A 17,906-nucleotide genomic window follows, 5' to 3' on the forward strand; every position below is an offset into this window, starting at 1 on the left:
TTTGCGCACGTATGAATCAAAATTGTATTGTGTTCCCACGGGTAGAAGTACATCGTTTTACAATCGTGTGTCGATCTTCTCCGCGCGCGCACGAGTCTCTCATCCTCGCGGGAAATTATTACACTCGCGCACAAAGGCCATGGGGGATACTCGACCGTGCTTCGCGCCGCGCGATCGATCTCCATTATTTTTTAACAATAATTGCAGCGGTATCGTAGACCGGTGTTATCGGGGGCGCAATTACGTATTATAGGTGTGATCACGCGTTATCGCGGCCCGGATCGTCGACGCGCGCGGAAATCATTTGCGTCGAAATACTAATCGCGAACGTCGGGCGGCTATCGTTCGAGTGGATCGGGTCTGTTCAATCCGCTATTTTTTTTGTCGTACAAACACCCGTTTACAACGTTGACCGTTATCTCCGGTCGACGCGATACCATTATTGACTACGAAAAGCAGGTACGCAGGTGAAAAACACATTATCGACGCTCGGATCCCACCTCCGTCGCTCGAAAGCGCAGTCGATTCTTAAAATATAAGCATCGCACGATTAGATAGCGCAACACGAATTTGATTAGAGATCATTTATCAATCGTTGCTTATCACACACGTTTCCGCGGAATACTTATCGAGAGTCTTGGCGGTACTGTAACGGTACTGTAACGGCCGAAATAGAGGGAGCGACAAATTCGTTCCCGGATTGATCTTATCGGTATAGATATGAATCGTTTAATTTTATCGCCAGAGCGTTCTGCGTCGTAACAAGTTGCCAAGAATGTTTCCCTCCTCGTCTATCGTCCCTCGAAATGCCTAAAGACCAATGTTTCTCGGCAATCGCGCGAGAGACACGCAAGTCCAAAAATGTTTATTTATGTCACGCAGGGAACGTGATCCATATTCTCGACGTACACTTCATGCCATGTCCCTAACCCTAGCTTTCGTTTGCCCAGCGCAGAAAAAAAACCGCTTGAAACGCAAACGATTGAGACGAACGTCGAGCGACTATTACGTATTTAGCGTAAGACGTACGTTGAGAATACGGGCGTGTGCGCGATTACATGATACTTGCCTATATACAGATTTAATCGTACGTTAAATATACCTTATTGATTAACTTAACTAACTATGCTCATACGCATGTTCGTGAAAATCCAGGACAACCTTCGCGATCGAGTGAATTGTGTTGTATCACCCTCAAATAATCTACACGTATGTACACATCCGCTGTTGTATGCTAGTATACGCTATTATTCACTTGATTCCATCTGTACAAACATCTAATCGGTGTTTCGGCCGCTAAAAGTGTCTCGGTACTTCGCGCTTTGCCGTTAACGTTGCTGCATAACGTTAATGAAAAGAGATAATCGCGCGATACCGGAGCGGCCTAGGTAAATGCGCAACGTTTAATAAAATTACGCCCTAATACTGTACCTCGTAACTTAAATGTTGCAAGCGCGATTTATATTTCCAAGGTAGATGTTTAAAGGAGAAATTATGGACGTGAGACCTCGGAGTTAATTTCACACGACGTATCGTTCTACCTCGAAACTATGTTGAAAAGCCACTCTCATATACATGTATTTTCTCACCGCGAGTTTAGAACCAACAAAATTTATTTGGGGAAAAGACGAGCGCGTCTCGTCGAAAGCGCGTGTGGAGTTTCGGCCGCATTAAATCTCACTTATAAATTAGATAGATTTTTCGAGTCGTTGGCAAATATCTCAAACGAGGCCATCGTTTGCTGCAACCTAGATCCTGTTGCAACCAGACTGATCAACGAATCTGGAATTACGAGCCGAAATGAAGGATCTGGGATTTAACGCGATGTAGGACACCCTGTTATGTATATATTGCAGCGACGTCACAAAGTACGCAATTTTTAGGAAGGATGCGGTAATTCTACAATATATGATGTAATTAATACTCGTATTTGTCATGGATACACTGTGTATTAATATTAATGTCGCTCCTGGTTATTAAAAGCGTACAATTAACTCTCCCACTATTTACAGGGCGGAACTTGTAAAATTTAACAAGAGCACAAAGTGGAAAATTCTAAATTATTTTACGAGTCTTTTTGATGGCACGTTTCCCATTGGCTCCTCTTTCTCGCAGTATTTTTAATTAATAAATCGCATAATATAAAATAAAAAGGGCCTTCGTAGAAACTTTATTAAAAATATGTATCGCGCGCACACACACACACACACACACACACATGCACACGTAGCCATTGTATTTTTAAAACGGCATCGTTATTAACAAAGCCAGAGTCGAGTCAAATATTATATTACATTTAGCGAGTTTAACTGCCTCAATATATTTACTTTGCCAGTTTTAATACGGAATACGGTAGAATTCTAACAGACTATATAGTATACGTACAGAAATATGTAATAAATCGTCAATTATTTAACATAGAAAATGTTCAATCGCTGGAAAACACTTTTGCAAATTTTATATTTTTGGCTCGTATTTCAGTAACAAGAAAATAAAATAAAAAATTTTCAGGTTATGAACAATTCAGCTTTTATTTACATCTGTTTTCGTTTCACTGACAATGAGTCAAAGCGTATCTCACTTTTAGTCCGAGAAGATAAACGTGGATGATTCTAATGTTCCGCGCAAGCTACTGATGGATTTATCTGGCAAAACTAATCTCTTGGTATTTTTTATTCGTGTCACCGGTCGATCTTACTTTAACGGCAAAAGATCATGCATTGGTTCCCTTTGAGTGCTATTCGAAAAATTCATTGTACGAGTGAGACAAATCCATAATTTGTAAGGTTTACCTGCAAAATTGAGAGCAAATCTTACAAAAATTATGATTTAACGATTTCTTGCATTAAACCCTTCAATTTTCCATCGATTTCCTTCGAACACAAACTCTGTCAGCTTTCCGTCAAATATTGTCCAACATTCCCTAGCAAACGACGAAACGCTTGTTCGATTCGCCGCTTACGCGCATCAATCGTTCATCGATACATTCTATCGCAATAACGTGAGTCAAAGAGCATTCGAGGACTTTGTTCATAGAAACGATACATGCTTCCATCGTCCTCATCGTCGTCGTCATCGGTGATGGAAAGACCCAATGTGTCGCAACAGCGAGATCCGCTACGAAGTTTCACGGGCATGTCAGCCGTGCTGTTTCGAGGTGCTCGGTATGTTCGGATCCTGCCCGCTGTTGGTAGCATCTGTAACACATGGGGCCTTAAGCGACCCAAGTTCCCCTTCGAAAGAACAACACTGCGTGGCCAAATCGAAAATATAACATCAAATAAGAACATGTTTCTTTTGGGTCTTCCCAAAACAAAAAATGCGATAAGCGAAGATTTGTTTTGTAATACTCCGATAAATCGAGTGGAGCATAAATATGTGCATGCCCAGGCCAGATGGTGCGAACGAGGCAGAGCAAAAAAATACTTTCTTTAATCGTTATTTATTAATTACAGTCTCCCTGTTCGAGATCGTGTGCGGCAGAGGAATAAGGTGGATTGACACCTGTATTGGTGGACAGATCCTCGAAACGGTCTGATAGGTCGGAGAGGCCGGTCTCGGCGTGCCGGCCGAGGATGTCCGGTAGCGCGTTCCTCCTGCCGGTCCTTCCGGTCGACAGAAACTCCTTCGAGTTGTCGCCGTTCTCGTAGGAGCCGCCTGGGGTGACCGAGCCGCTCGTCGCGCTGCTCGCACCCTTGTCACCGGGCCCGTCCCCGATTTCCTCGGGGCCCACCGGCCCCGCTCGCCTCGGCGTCAGCATCCTCAGCACTGCAAAGATACGCCAAATCCTGTGTTTGTGCTCGACGCTCCGCAATTGGCGTTTCAAACGCTACTCCGCGTTATAATTAAATATTATAACTCTTAATTTTTAACATTGTTATCTTTCTTTTCATTAATATATATATTTTTTTACGTGGAGAAAATAAAAAAATTCGTGATAATATTTAAGCGATATTTTGGCTTAAAGCAACTAGATAAGAAATTGTAATAACAATCAATGAAAAACAGAAACGAAAAGATGGAAGCAGAGAGGTTACGAACAGTGTCACGTACCGACATTGCAGATTGAGAATTAATAAAACTGTTAATTAAGCTTCGGTGAACCAGAATTATTAATTAGATTTTGCAGAATAAAACAACCTTCGGTTCGGAGAGGCTGGTCAAAAGCTTGAGATATGATAATAAAGTTGATTGAGATTATAGCGATAGACGTAGCACGCACACACACATTCGCTCACACATATACAATTTACGGCACCTTCCTTAATATAAGAAAGTATTATAAATATACGAATCTGCGTTGAAATATATAAAGGGCGCGCAATTTCTTCATTAATTATACTTCTAGGGCTTAATCGTCACGATTTCATTATCATGGTTATATCGAATAAATTTAACGCTAATTAAAAGCTATGAGGATACAAAGATCGCCTTTAGGCACGACGTGCACATTCACATATCTTCAATTTATTTGTTATGTAAATTATAATTTCGAAAAAAAGTCACGAGCAAACGTTATGATGTTATGCGCGCTGAAAGCATGCACCATATTTAATTTACCGTCGCCAGTTTTTTGTTGCATTGCACATAGTTCTTGTCTATCCTATAACGATAGTTTAACTCGTTAATTATATCGTGGCATTTTAATTACACTTTGCATTTTACGGCACGAGCACACGCGAGATCGATCGTGAGAAAACATAGCGTTGCACGGCTCAAAAGCAGACGCGTATTATATACGCTGAACAATGAGATATACATTTCAGCATCTCTTTACGCGACATTTAACTCACATCGGTATCAAAAGGATTAAAACATAGACTTGTCAGACCGTAACTGTATCCTCAATGTTTATCACGAAACTAATAATTTATTTCCTCGTTGTTTTAAGGGAGGATTCCCCTGGATAAATATTACCCGTATTTTCACGAGTCATCTTCACATGCGCCGCGTACATAAATACACACGAGATAAATTTCAAACAATACCGACAATGCCGAATAATACCTAAAATTCTCATTTTATGTTAAAAGGGTAGCTTGTGGAAAACTCGATATCAGCGAATGTGTCTGCGCGCAGCTCCCCGTTTCGCGGGGGTTGCGGACTGATTTTCCGCGAGCACTCACCTAGATACTTCTCCGTCGACCTGAAAAATTTCCGCGCACCGAAGGACGACGCGAGATATTGAGCGCGGCCGCGACGAGATCGGCGGGCAACTGATCTAAAGCGTCATACCTTCCTGCAACGGCGCGGGCGGACCGCCGCGTTGAAAACTTTTATCAGCCTCCTCGCAAGATTCGTGCACTGGCACGTATCCCATATCTACGAGATTCCGGAATCGCGCGCGACACGATTATCGTCGCCGATTACGATGGCGATCGTGTAACGTTCGCCGCGCGAAACTGCCGTCTCGGAAAGGAGATCGACGGAGGAAGAGCCGACGAAATGCCGACGTCTATAATCGCTTACGACGCGCGACGGCGCCGGTGCGTGTGTACACAGCTGACGAGAAAATGAGTACGCCGAAACTACTCCACGAGGGACGATTACTTCGATTTTTTACTGACGAAAATTTGATCGAGCACTCTAGCTGCCTCTTCTCCGTTTTCAATATTAAACGCTTCGATCAATTACGAGGACCTGGCTGAAAATGCGAGATTAACTGAAGGAATTGTCTTTGTCTATTATATAGCACGCTTTAAGAGCTTGGTCCTTAAAAACATCTAGAATATGTTTATGACAGGAATTATTAATGTCTCGAGAGATCGTCTTCAAACTCGCCGAAAATTTTCAAATAAAAGAGAGAGCGATATTTCTAAGACACTGTCTATGTAAAGACGTAAATATTGAGATGTGTATCTACTGCCTTAAATTATCCTTTATATCTGTTGCCTTAAATGGAAACATTTCAGATAATATCGCGGTAACGGGTCTCACGCTACCCGGAATCACGTCACATTCTTCTTTCAAGTATAATTTATAGCAAAATATGCGATATACACCTCAAGTACGTCATGTTACATCATCGATGTGCGAATATCTCAATGCAGATGATTCCAAGCCCGTTTTCCAGCACAAAATCTTTCCGTATTACAAAGAAAACTCAAACTAAACCTACTTACTAGATTTGCGAAAAATGCGACGACAAATTTTATAAGCGGATTAACACGACGTTGTTAGCCGCTTTTTCCGAGCTGCAATGTGCATTTTAATCAGCTCTTATTTTTGCCCATTTCACCTTCACATGTGATTAGTGACGTGTTTTGTAAAGGTGATATATTTACGTGGCGATAGCGGTGTGAAATGACCTCGCGAAGTGCCTGGTCGATCCGAAAGCGGGACCAATTTGCGAAGATTAAGTTAATTGTTCGGGAAAACGCGCTACGACTCGAGTAGATATAGCTGCTGCTATTAGAACGGTAAGTACAACACGTCTCTCTGAGAATGCGCATGACGCAACAGAGATTTCGCCAAGTAAATAACGTAGGTATATATCGCATCGTGGGTGAAAATCGATAAACCGTCATCGCGGGCTTTCGTTTTATCTCGAAACTCGCCTTATCTCGTTTTCGCTATTTTAATGTGTCCTACAAAGATTACGCTGCGAAAGTGGCGGAGCGTGTTGCAGGAGATAATTATAACATGAAAATACTACTGCACGTTAAATATCAAGTTTATTTACATACGAACCATTTCCAAATAATTAAACTCGATGTTTATACGCCGGGCATATTTGTCGATACGTATATAGTTAGCAACTTACTGGGATATTGCGTCTCGTTTAACGTCGCTTCCTAAAACACGCTATCGATTCAACTGGGCTCAGCCGCTCAGCTTCCAAAGTGCGCCGAATGATTTCCGGAGTTCGCGGAAGATTCTACGTCGCGAAATAATTCGCGAAGAGTGGCCGAAGACCGTCATAGAAGATTAGTCAAATTAGTATGCGCTATGCGTGAGTTAGTCCAGATAATTTGACTGGATTAGTTGTTAGGTTGTTACGAGAGCACGAGGTCAGCAAACGGTACCTTTTGCACGTGTAAACTTTCTTCGATATCCCTTGCGCGATGTATAGCCGGAAGTGGCGAGGAACAACCGTCGTTGTCGCGAGGAACCGCCACCGCCGCTGCCGTCGTCGGGCAGCACTTTGCGCAGCTTCACCTAATCGTATGTTTTCGTTGTATTACAAACTCCCTGCTATCGACGAAAATCTACATGGCGTCGGAAATCCGGACGAATCAAACGAACGTATCGTCACGAGCTCGTCTTGCGCGAGCGTGCCAAGATATGCAGAACTTGTGGGAAAAATTTTGCCCGTTCTTTCCTGCGCGAAAACAAAACCGCTTCCCGGAAGCCACGATAGACTTCAATGATTAATTCTTTGTGCGAATTTTCGTATAGATAATAAAAACTTGTTTCCGAAGGTTATCCGGTCAAAAACACATGTAAATTATATTTGAACATATTCGTCGTAAAACTCCAAAACGATCTGACTGGGAATATTCAAATATTTGAAAGTATTATAAATATTCAGATCATGAAAACACACACAAGAGATAAACATCGGAGTGATGGTATAAAATAGTTTTAATCGAGTTTTGTTTCTTTTTTCCTCTTTGCAATTCTTTCTGTCAATAACAAGAAAATAATTAATATACGGAAATGATTAATATATCACAAATAGATGCAAATTGTAATATAGAATATACAACATCGAGATTTTTTTTAACATGACAGACTGTTTCCACAAACTTAATATATTCGTATTTTAATAATATACAGCAGAAAACAATATAGTGATGGATTACAAAAATAACTAACATAATACATCGCGATTAAGTGCAAATCATCATTCAGAATTAGGGAAATCAGATTCTTCTATTACGAGAATATTTACATATAAATATATATACAATATATATATCCGTATTTATATATTAATATACACTGATACATAAATATTAATATCAATAAATTATTAATTAATTGTCAATTAAATATTTATATTTGATTAAATTTATTGAAAAATAAGGAAGAACGGTATTTCGTCCGAATTACGACGTAAACATTCGAGATTAGTTTTTCGGCTTGTCTTGAAATTTCAAAGTTCACATATTGTATCTCCACGTCCGCAGATTTAATCCCGCGAGGACGTGGACTGCATTTCCGTAAACCGCGCATCCAACCTTGGAAGATAATATCAATCGTAACATAACACATGTCAAGCGAATACGAGCGGAGTGCACACACAATCGCGAAGGTGCTTTATACTCATTCATGATTCATACATCCACCCGAAGCGCCCGATTGTAAATGATAAAACTGTTTATATTGTCGGAACACCGAAGCAATGAGAGAGGAGGAAAAACGAAATTGAACAACATAAACGAAAGAGCTAAATAAGTCCACATCAAGATAATGACTTGATAATTCCAGAAGGCAACGAACGATAAGAAGACGCTTCCACGATCGTCATCTCTAGCGAATTTCCTCAAAAGAGATTTTCCGGCGTCTCGACTTGTATTCTCCGAAACCATAAAATTTTTCCTTCTCGCGAAGTACGAGAAACAGTTATATAAAAGATAATTACTTCGAGAGCTCAGTTATACAAGGTGCTTAATTAAGAAAGTTGTCGTACTTTGAAAGTACATTTTTTACGAGTTCTACAAAAGACTTTTTTAATCAAAGTTTTTTTTTTAATTTTTAAGCCCCTTTAATTTTAATTTTATATTTATCAAATAATAAATCGGGGTGCAACATCGATCTCTCAAAGGCACAATATCTCTATATTCTCTCTATAACAAACGTCTGCATTTTTTAAATGTTGGAAGGAGAAATGTGCGAAGGTGAAAAATAAGTTTGCATACGTTCTGCGCAAGAAAGAATGTAATATTCATATTTTAATGTAGGATAAACATTTTTGCAGGTTAACACGTGCGTCTACCAGAGAGCTGGAAATACAAACATGCATTCGCTGCAGTATTCAACAAAGTGGCATCGAAGGAAAAAAAATGACGCATATTGCAAGGAAAAATCTCTGGTGCAAATCAACGTTCCGCTTCGACGTTGCAATAAGCACTTTACTTATGTAACCAAAGACGCGATAATACTTCCGTTATTTAAAATTATAAATAATACAACAACAATAAAGATGCGCCTATTTATGCGAAGCCTCGCTTTACCATTTCAATAAATCTTACGCGATTATGCAGATTTCTGTATGAATACCTATTGTGCCAGTATTATTCACAGAATTTTAAATCTCAAGGGAAAAAGAGCAGCGAGTATAAAATTACACTGCTAACAAGAAATAAATAAATTGACGCGTTAAATTTACTTTAAATAATATTTTGATAGGCAAATAAACGCTGTGACGAAACGTTGTATGAATAAATATGATTTTGTTTCCTTTAATAAAATGGAAAAATCGAAGGGAACGCGTTCTCTTTTATTTGCATTTGAAGAGAAATATGGCCTCAAAAGGTTCGCGGAAAATTTCTCAAGTATCTAAAATTTCCCTTAGAATATTTCCAAGGGAAATTTTATTTTTGCTCTATTTCTTGGAGTCAGATGCGGGTCAGAGGCTTATGTCGTATTAGGTTTGATAAATAAATCCTTTAATGACACGTGGAAAGACTCCAGAGATGTGCGTGTCGCGGAAGCTTATCGGAATAAAGCAATCTGCTGATCAGCTAGCTGCTAGAATAAAGGATTGCATGTCACCGTATGCATCACCTCATCGATATTGCACGTCATTTACGCGGCGATGCAGAACCAAATTGAGATCCGCTTTCGATCAGGGACAGAGGACCGTCTTTTAGGAATATTAAGGCTTCTGACACGTCACTCAGCACCTATGTCGGATCCTGACGTCAGAGGCGACGTCAAACAAAAGCGAAATCAAACGATTTTTTTTACAATGCACGTCGGAATAAATGAATCTTTTTTTCCACGTCGCGCTTATAAATTAATTATTCGCGAGCTAAAAATAATAAATTATCTTCTCACAAGATTGTTTTATCTCGAAACGTGTTCACCTGTAGTTCAACGTATATTACGGAAAAACTTACATGTAGCTTCTTGTTTCTCTTCTGCTGTCATATCTAATTTAATATAATTAATGATGAATTAACATTATGACATCTCTTGAGGAAGAATATTTCTCGCAATTAGCTTTAGGTGGACTTTATCGTCGATCAGACACGGAAGTTTCTGTGAGACTTTTCTAACTATTTATCAGCATTTGTAAAATTAATGTTACTCGAATGAAACGGTGACGGAAGGAGCGGGTACTCTCGCTATTTTTAGCAGGTCAGGTGGGTGCTTCGCGTGAGATATATGTATTTTCATCGCGGCGAAGGAGCGGAGCGGAGCACAAACTGCCGCCATTCAAAAGAGAGTCGTTGTATAGAATATATAGATAATTGGCAAATCGACCCTTTATTTACGAGTCGCATATGTAAAGTCACGCACCACAGGTAGGTACTAATTGGGATCATAGTGCGTGGGCGGAAAGTGAAGTCATCACCTATAGTCGTTAATACAGCATCGTTATCCGCGTAAATGACGCAGACACTGACGCAATGAGCGTTTCTCGCGTGTACATCTAAAATTACTTTAATTGACAAATTCAGGGTACTCAAAACGAGCTAATAAGAATTTCTCGCGACTCCGTTTCGCGATTTAATACGATACGAAGTGAAGACTTTCAAGATACACGCAACCTTCTATACAAAAATTTTTATTTATTTTTAATAAATGGAAAATTAACTAAAGACGTTTAAATAAAAAATTAAATATTATTTGACTAAAGTCGACGATAGTGCAGAAGAAGTTAAAATAAATTTCCAAAACTTTTGCGCGTCTTTTCATAAACTTTACTGTTAATTATTGAAAAGTAGATATTTCTTTCTTGATAAGGTGTCTCTAGCTCGTCGCGATGTCAAGTCCAACCCTGACACTCACGTTCTCAGTGAGATGACATAATGTCACAGTAGCATGTCAGAGTAACATTCTACGAATACATGCAGAATTTGATCGGACAATAATAGTGTTGCCCTTATTGAATCGATATCGATATCGATATCGATATCGATTATCCGTCGTTGCATGCCGAACCCTCAATCAGACACGGTTCGCCTTCGATCTCTATTGCACGAAGCGGAAAAATTCTACATCGAAATCATTCACGGAACGCAAATGGATTTTCCCTAACTCTATAGTAGCTATGGCATCCTTCTGAATTAGGTTTTATATATTCACGGTCAGCCATTGCTATCGCGAGAGATAAAGTCGAAAAAGAAGCTCCACAAATGATGACCGACAGGCAGATAATTATGATCCGTGTCATCGAAATAATCTAGGGAGATCGATCCTTCGTCTTCGACTTCTCGGTATCTTTATTATTATCCGCATACTCGCGTATTCACGAGTCGATCGATACGCCCTGACATCGCCAGGTAAAACGAGGAAACTTACTTAGAGATAATAAGGTCCAATCTCGGAAAAATGGAACAAGGAACGCGCCGAGAACGTTATTGATCGCCGACATTTCGGTGCGGTTTTTTTTTTGTTCCTCGAGTAAATCTAATTTTATCGATCAGGATTTTCGTTAACGCACCCTTCGCGTATTTACGTTGTTAACGTTGTTGAGAAATCAGCAAGTCGAGATAAGAACCCCGGTAAGTTACACGAGTCGCGTAAGAGCGGACGAACACGGACAGACAACGTTCTCGACTTGTCACGCGATCTCCATGAAACGTTGAGCAACATATACGATTACGTCTTAGAATCGTCTTGTTAGTCTGCGTCTTGTTAGTCGCAAAATAGAGAAGTTTGAAACGTATAATAATCGCGAACTTTAAAAAAGCATTCTAATTTACTCAAATTTGTTTCGCGAGCCAATTTACTTGTCGACGTGTTAAAATGGAAAAGAATTCCCGCTTCGTCGGCATTAATGACAAAGCCAGATATCGGATGGTCAATTGATTCGCTTTGAAATTTCCAAGTATTTTTATTTTCGCTTTACAATTCTCAATTGTCATTACAGGAGCGTTTGTTCATATAATTTTACATAATCGCATTTTACGTTTGAATGGGGACGCCATATTCCGACGATCGAGTACCATTTACCGGTAACAACTCGGAAAATTGATCAATTTCGACCGTGTGATACTCCAAAAGTGTCTCGCGCATTTAACCACTCGGCCTCGAGTCGGTCTATACGTTGACGCAATTCAACGCACAGTAAAGTAATCAAGCAATCGAGCCCGCAAGATAGACCTGATCAGCCCGAAAATGAGTCAAAAGGTTTCCCATGTGATTTCTCAATCACGCATATACCGGCTTTGCCCTTGAGTTCGACACATGACGACATCGTGAGAAAGAGACGAAGCGATTATTTAAGAAACATTATAGAGAAGACCTTCCTTCCCCCCTTCATCTACGGATGCTTTGATCAATCTTTCTTCGAGTCAATCTTTCGTCGAGGCGCCGAGGAATCAATAGATGAAAACGAAAGAAGCTTCCCGACCAATAAATAGACAATAAAATTTTGTCCCTGGCTTAATTTTATACTTTACTTTAACAGATGTATAATTTTTAAAGATGCAGATATTCCCCGCTTTTCGAAAGTTCGCTTCACGCCACTTCGCTTTTATGAAAGACCTACATTAGTACCTATTTTCGCCTAACCGAAAGAAGTCCGAAGAGGATTTTCGCTTTTACGAAAAAAGGTGAAAAGCTTCTTCGCTTTACGTCATTTCGACTTGCGAAAAGTTTCTTAGGAACGCTCTACTTTCGCATAGCGGGGGAAACCTGTACATTTAATTTATTTGCGAAAAGTTATTTAATCTAACGAAAAACTGACAATAAATGATGATGTCTCTCGATCTTCATTAAGGAAACATCAAGCGATTTGTGACTTGATGATGAAAGATGGTTCATTAGAGCTGGAATACTCCGTATAATATCAAGAAAATTAAAGAGAATTTCTAATGCAGTGGTTCTTATAACCTGATCTCCCAGAATATATTCTCGCATCCTCTTAAGAAATACATAGGTACGACTGTACGGTTTGTCGACAAAAATAGCAATTAATTATCAATCTGGCACATTCCGTAAAGAACGCATGAATTCTTGGTTAGGAATCACTGTTTTAACGATTATACACGTAAATGTCATAGTTTACATAGTTATGTACAAATGGCGGAGTGTATAGAAGTCGCGTGAGAAGTCCAAGAATGCCGATCGATTGCCAACTTTGATTGAGCCAAACAGGATTGAGCAGCGTGTTTGAAGAATAACAAAATGTGACATAATAAAGATGCATAAAGATCTAGCAGAAAATTAATTTTTAGTGAATCCTATGCCGATGTAGTACGGATACAGTATGGATAAAGAATACAATTCGGCGTGAAAGGCTGGATAATATAATCGATAGTTTAGAAAAGGGAAATTATGAATAATTCTTGAAAATAGAGATAGAAATAAAACTATTTTGGGCTCTAAAAAATATGTGTTTAGGATAAAAAAGAATTTCAAATATCGAATAAATAAATCCATTCGACTACCGCTAAATTATTTCACACGATTGCATAACGATTGCATAAATTGTGTAAAAACCCGAACGTAATATATCCGCGCCTTTTATATTTCTTCACCACAACCAGTTTACTAATTAATCTGAAAAATGACGGAAATTAGATCGCGATCGCGACAGATTATCGACTAATTATCGGTAAATTTTTTCCGCTCTCGTTTTCGACGAGGCTCAATCTCATCCGGAAGACCTGACTGCCACGTCCATTGGAAAACGATAAATCGTACGCGAAGAAATGCATCGATCCTCGTTACCGGGAATACCAGGTGGAGGGATTTCGCGGACGAATAAAGCCGTTTCTCGTACTGCGCGCTTCGCATTCGCGTCACGATTTTCGTCCTCCGTCTCGCTCGCGCGTCCTCCCGCGCGCGAGCACGAGTGGAAAAGGGACGGAGAGTGATGAAAGGAACGAGCTGATATTGGTAAGACGGCACGCGGCGCGGCGTGAAGAACAACAATGAATAAAGAAAGCAGAAAAGGAAACGAACTCGCGACAAATGAGGAGCAAAGGTGAAGGTGAAGGGAAAAGGGAACGACGACCTCGCGAGCATCAGATTCGGGAATGAAAGTCCACGCGTGACCTTCCCCGGGGAGTTGGTGTTACGCAAAATCGTCGCCGCGTTGCCGTCATCGCCGGCCGCCGCTTATCTCGACCGTAAAAAGGAGCGCTCCGCGTTTACTCGCCGTGACGCGCGCGTGACGTCGGCGCCGATTCACAGACTCACCATCGAGGGACGTGACGTTGCTGCGTGTTGCCGCGTCGCCGGCCGCCGTGTGCGTCCCTTTCCCGTGTGCGTTATCGCGCGCGGCCACAGGCCACACCGCCGTGACGCGGCGTCGACGCTCGCGGCTGTTGTTACAACACACGAGTTCGTTAGGCCCTGGTACACGCGTGTGATGACGCCGCCACCGCCGCCGCCGTCGCCGCCGCCGCCGCCGCTGCCGCTGCTGGTGTTGTCTATACTCCTACTCCGACTCCGACTACTCCTTCTACTCCTTCTCCTCCTCCCGTCTCCTCTCGCCCGTCGCCGTCTCCTCGCGCCGGCGGGCGCGAATGTGAAAATGCGTGTCGCTGAGGCGTCGCGCGTCGCGACGCAACGCAACGCAACGCAACGCGACGGGACGCGACGCGACGCGACGCCACGCGACGCCGCGCAGAACGGCCGCGCTACCCGCACGCGGAACGCAAAGACCTTTCTCTTTCTCTCGCTCGCTCGCTCGCTCGCTCGTTCCTCTTGCGTTTCCTCGAAGCAATCGATACTCGCACGAGGACCGCGCGATACTCGGTATCGCGAACGTGCACGTGCGACGGACGGGTGTCGCGCGGCAGTGGCGAGTGGCGAGTGGCGAGTGGCGAGTGGCGGCTTTCAATCGGCGCAGCAGCACAAGCAGTCCCGTCCCGCGCGCGATTCACGCGGACAGATGATGCGAGCTCGCCGCGGTGACGCGACAAACGGAGAAAACGGCCAGCGCACCGACTGCGGGCCTGCAGCTGGAGGCGGCTACGGTCGGCGTCGGCAGCGACGGCGACGTCGACGGCGACGGCGGCGCGCACAACGAAAACGGCGACATCGTTTCCCGATCGTCGGCGTCTGACTTAACTTAACTTTGGTCTGCTTTGGTCGGCTGCCGACGGGTCACGGCGCTGGTTGCCGGACGCATGCCGCGCGTGTTTGCCGGCCGCGACCGAGAGTCGCCGGAGACGACCGAGCGGAGACTGGCTGGTGCCCTGGTGCGACTGCACCGAGGGTTGCGCGTTGCGTCCTAACTTTCAACTTGACGCGAGAACTACCCCGGCCGGGGCCGGGACAGTTCTCCAAAGCTGGCGCTCGTAAAACTCGAAAAGCCCCTGTCGAGTCGTAATCTGTCGACAATTTTTTGTTTTTAGCATACATTCTGTTAAATATTAAAAGATGCAATTTAAACCAATACCTTAGGTTAAATAACATTGTTTTTTACTGAGTGTCAAAATTTATTATTTTAACTTCGTTGGTCTAGTTAAATTAACGACATATTGAATAGGAGCCAGTGGCGATCTATAGATAATATGGTTAAAAATGACTCAAATTGAGTATAATAATAACACTACGAATTCAACAGTGTATGGTCGATATTTCAGGTGCAGAGATCGAGCAGAATCGTAATATGGGATGCTGAAGAGCTCGCGTTTAACGAAAGGATTGCGAGGATCACTTCTGACGGGCTGAACGACGAGCAATCCGAATAACGCGCATGGAAAAGCTTTTCGTAATCGGAACCGAAAGTCGATCTGACCAAACGAATCCGTCGTTGCGTGTCGATTACACGCGTGCTCGCGCGATTCATTAGAAACGTACGAGCGGGTTACGCTTGACTTCGCGACGACGCGACACGACCCACCCCGCGGATCCCCCTTGTTACAACGCGACGGCGCGACACTCCTCGAATGCGAATTCGGTGAAATTTCTTCCGATCTTACGCGAAATTTATGCAACACCTACGCAAGATTCGGCTCGCGTCCGTGAATCGCATTTGAATGCGTCGACTCGTAAACCACAGGAAGAATCGTGACGCGGAACAGGAACACCTTGTCTGCCGTCCGAAAGATGAAAAAAATAGGACACTGGCCATATATATAACGTCGTGGCGCGATGTCGACATCACGAGAGAAAGAAAGAGAGAGAGAGGGAGAGAAGCTTGTGAGAAGCAATAAACGCTGTTACGACGCTGTCATATATGTTTACGGTGAAGGACTTGCAGCATCCCGCTGTCAATCTCTTCATCGAGGACCCCGCGATCGGCGCGAGAACGGTTGCGGTATTATTTTTTTTCCCAATAGTCCGACCACGAAGTTCAACAACGTATCTGTCCTGTTTACACGCCTCACGCAAAGCGAGAGAGGAGGCCTTTCATTTTAATGAGCTACATCGCAAAGTGAACGCGAAGCATGTTGCGCCGACCGTCGATTAAATTATTCTCACTTTCTTTTTCCCGGCGCGCGTGCCGTAAACACTGGTCGGCAAGCACAAACTTTTCTTTCGTTCAAATAATCTTTAAATAAAAAATAAGTACGTAAGATAAGCTAATAAGCTTAATAAGTACGTGAGATGAGTGCGCGCGATTTCTCAAGAGTTTCCGTATTATTATCAATAGATCTCAAACTTCAAAGTTTGCGATCTCTATAAGATCTAGAGATTGCGAACTTCGTAGAACGACCGATTTAAATAACGCAAACCGTGAGAAAAATAATAATTTCTACAGCATACGCAAATAAATGTATCATACGTTAAGAAGCTATGTAAAAATAAATTATATATCATATTTGTTCATCCAATTATCCGTAATTTATTTAATTTTCATGACAGATTGACGATATAAAGCGGCGCGTAGTCTTTACTTATTGTTAGGATAAACGTTTCCTCGCCAGAGGTACAGAATAATGTCCGTTTATTAAAAAATCCTTGATGTTCAACGATTTCTTAATGGCATAATTGAATTGATTGTATAATCACAATCACGCTAATATCTTTACTTGGAGCAAATCGGTATGATGTAACAAGAATCCCGATGGAAGGAAGGAATTACTCGTCGTGATAATAAGACAGGACCGCCCGTTGTGCAGTCGTTAATAATTATTTTACAGATTATGATACAGCGGAAGTAATGTGCGAGTTTAGCCGCGTGCGCGATTCGTTTGCTAACTCGCACTGGCTGATTGACGTAATATGTCACGCGAGCCGTCCACGTAATCCAGATAATTTATTTTTGCCGATTCGGAATTTCGCACTCACGCGAAATAATTGCGAATTATAAATTATGATTATTGCGCCCACGCGTAATAAATTACTAATCCCCGCCTCTTGAATATATAATTGAAATATCCAGTCTGGAAATGAGAGATCCAACCTTTGAAATGGATTTTGGGACCTTATATTTGTCACTCTTGTACGATAAATTATTATACGAGCTTATTTATTAATCTAATAACTCGTACGCGTACAGAACTGAACCCTTCAAAAAACAGAAAAATCGAGGAAAAATAATCCAAGGAAAACAGGAACTGGAACCTTAAAGAGAGTTCTCTTAATTGTAGGGAAGATTACGGAACACTTTCATGGGTAAATCATTTGTGCGAGTCCAATTTTCTGGTTACAATGCGTTCACCCGACAAATCAACTGTCCTATCGAGTAGACGAGATGTGCATTGACGTGACATTTATGACAGCACAGTCAAATCTGTCACATAAAGATGGTCCGCGATTCAGATTTATTGAATGTTCAGCACAAATAAACGCTGGTCTTTAAAAATATCAAAACGCAACGATGCGTA

The 17,906-nt window shown here is 41.9% G+C and overlaps 1 protein-coding gene across 1 annotated transcript; it reads right to left on the reverse strand.

The window, feature by feature from the left end:
- Nucleotides 1-10: 10 nt before the first annotated feature.
- Nucleotides 11-7,010, reverse strand: LOC139768464 (uncharacterized). Its single transcript, XM_071698682.1, has 3 exons — nucleotides 5,127-7,010; nucleotides 3,505-3,768; nucleotides 11-3,197 (listed from the first exon to the last, which is right to left on the reverse strand). Exons 2-3 carry the CDS (start codon nucleotides 3,758-3,760, stop codon nucleotides 3,139-3,141), a joined length of 315 nt encoding a protein of 104 aa, XP_071554783.1. The 5' UTR covers nucleotides 3,761-3,768; nucleotides 5,127-7,010; the 3' UTR covers nucleotides 11-3,138.
- Nucleotides 7,011-17,906: the final 10,896 nt, after the last annotated feature.

The sequence above is a fragment of the Temnothorax nylanderi genome, unplaced genomic scaffold (assembly GCF_030848795.1).
Source record: "Temnothorax nylanderi isolate EJ_2023f unplaced genomic scaffold, tnyl_v1.0 TNYL_tig0016_pilon, whole genome shotgun sequence".
NCBI lineage: Eukaryota > Metazoa > Arthropoda > Insecta > Hymenoptera > Formicidae > Temnothorax > Temnothorax nylanderi.

Bases quoted from the DNA above. Each gene is read 5' to 3' on its own strand.
- LOC139768464 (XM_071698682.1), bottom strand. From the start codon at position 3,760: ATGCTGACGCCGAGGCGAGCGGGGCCGGTGGGCCCCGAGGAAATCGGG. The intron at 3,198-3,504 runs GTGTCAATCCAC...CATGTGTTACAG, and splicing joins GGATCTGTCCACCAATACAG to ATGCTACCAACAGCGGGCAG.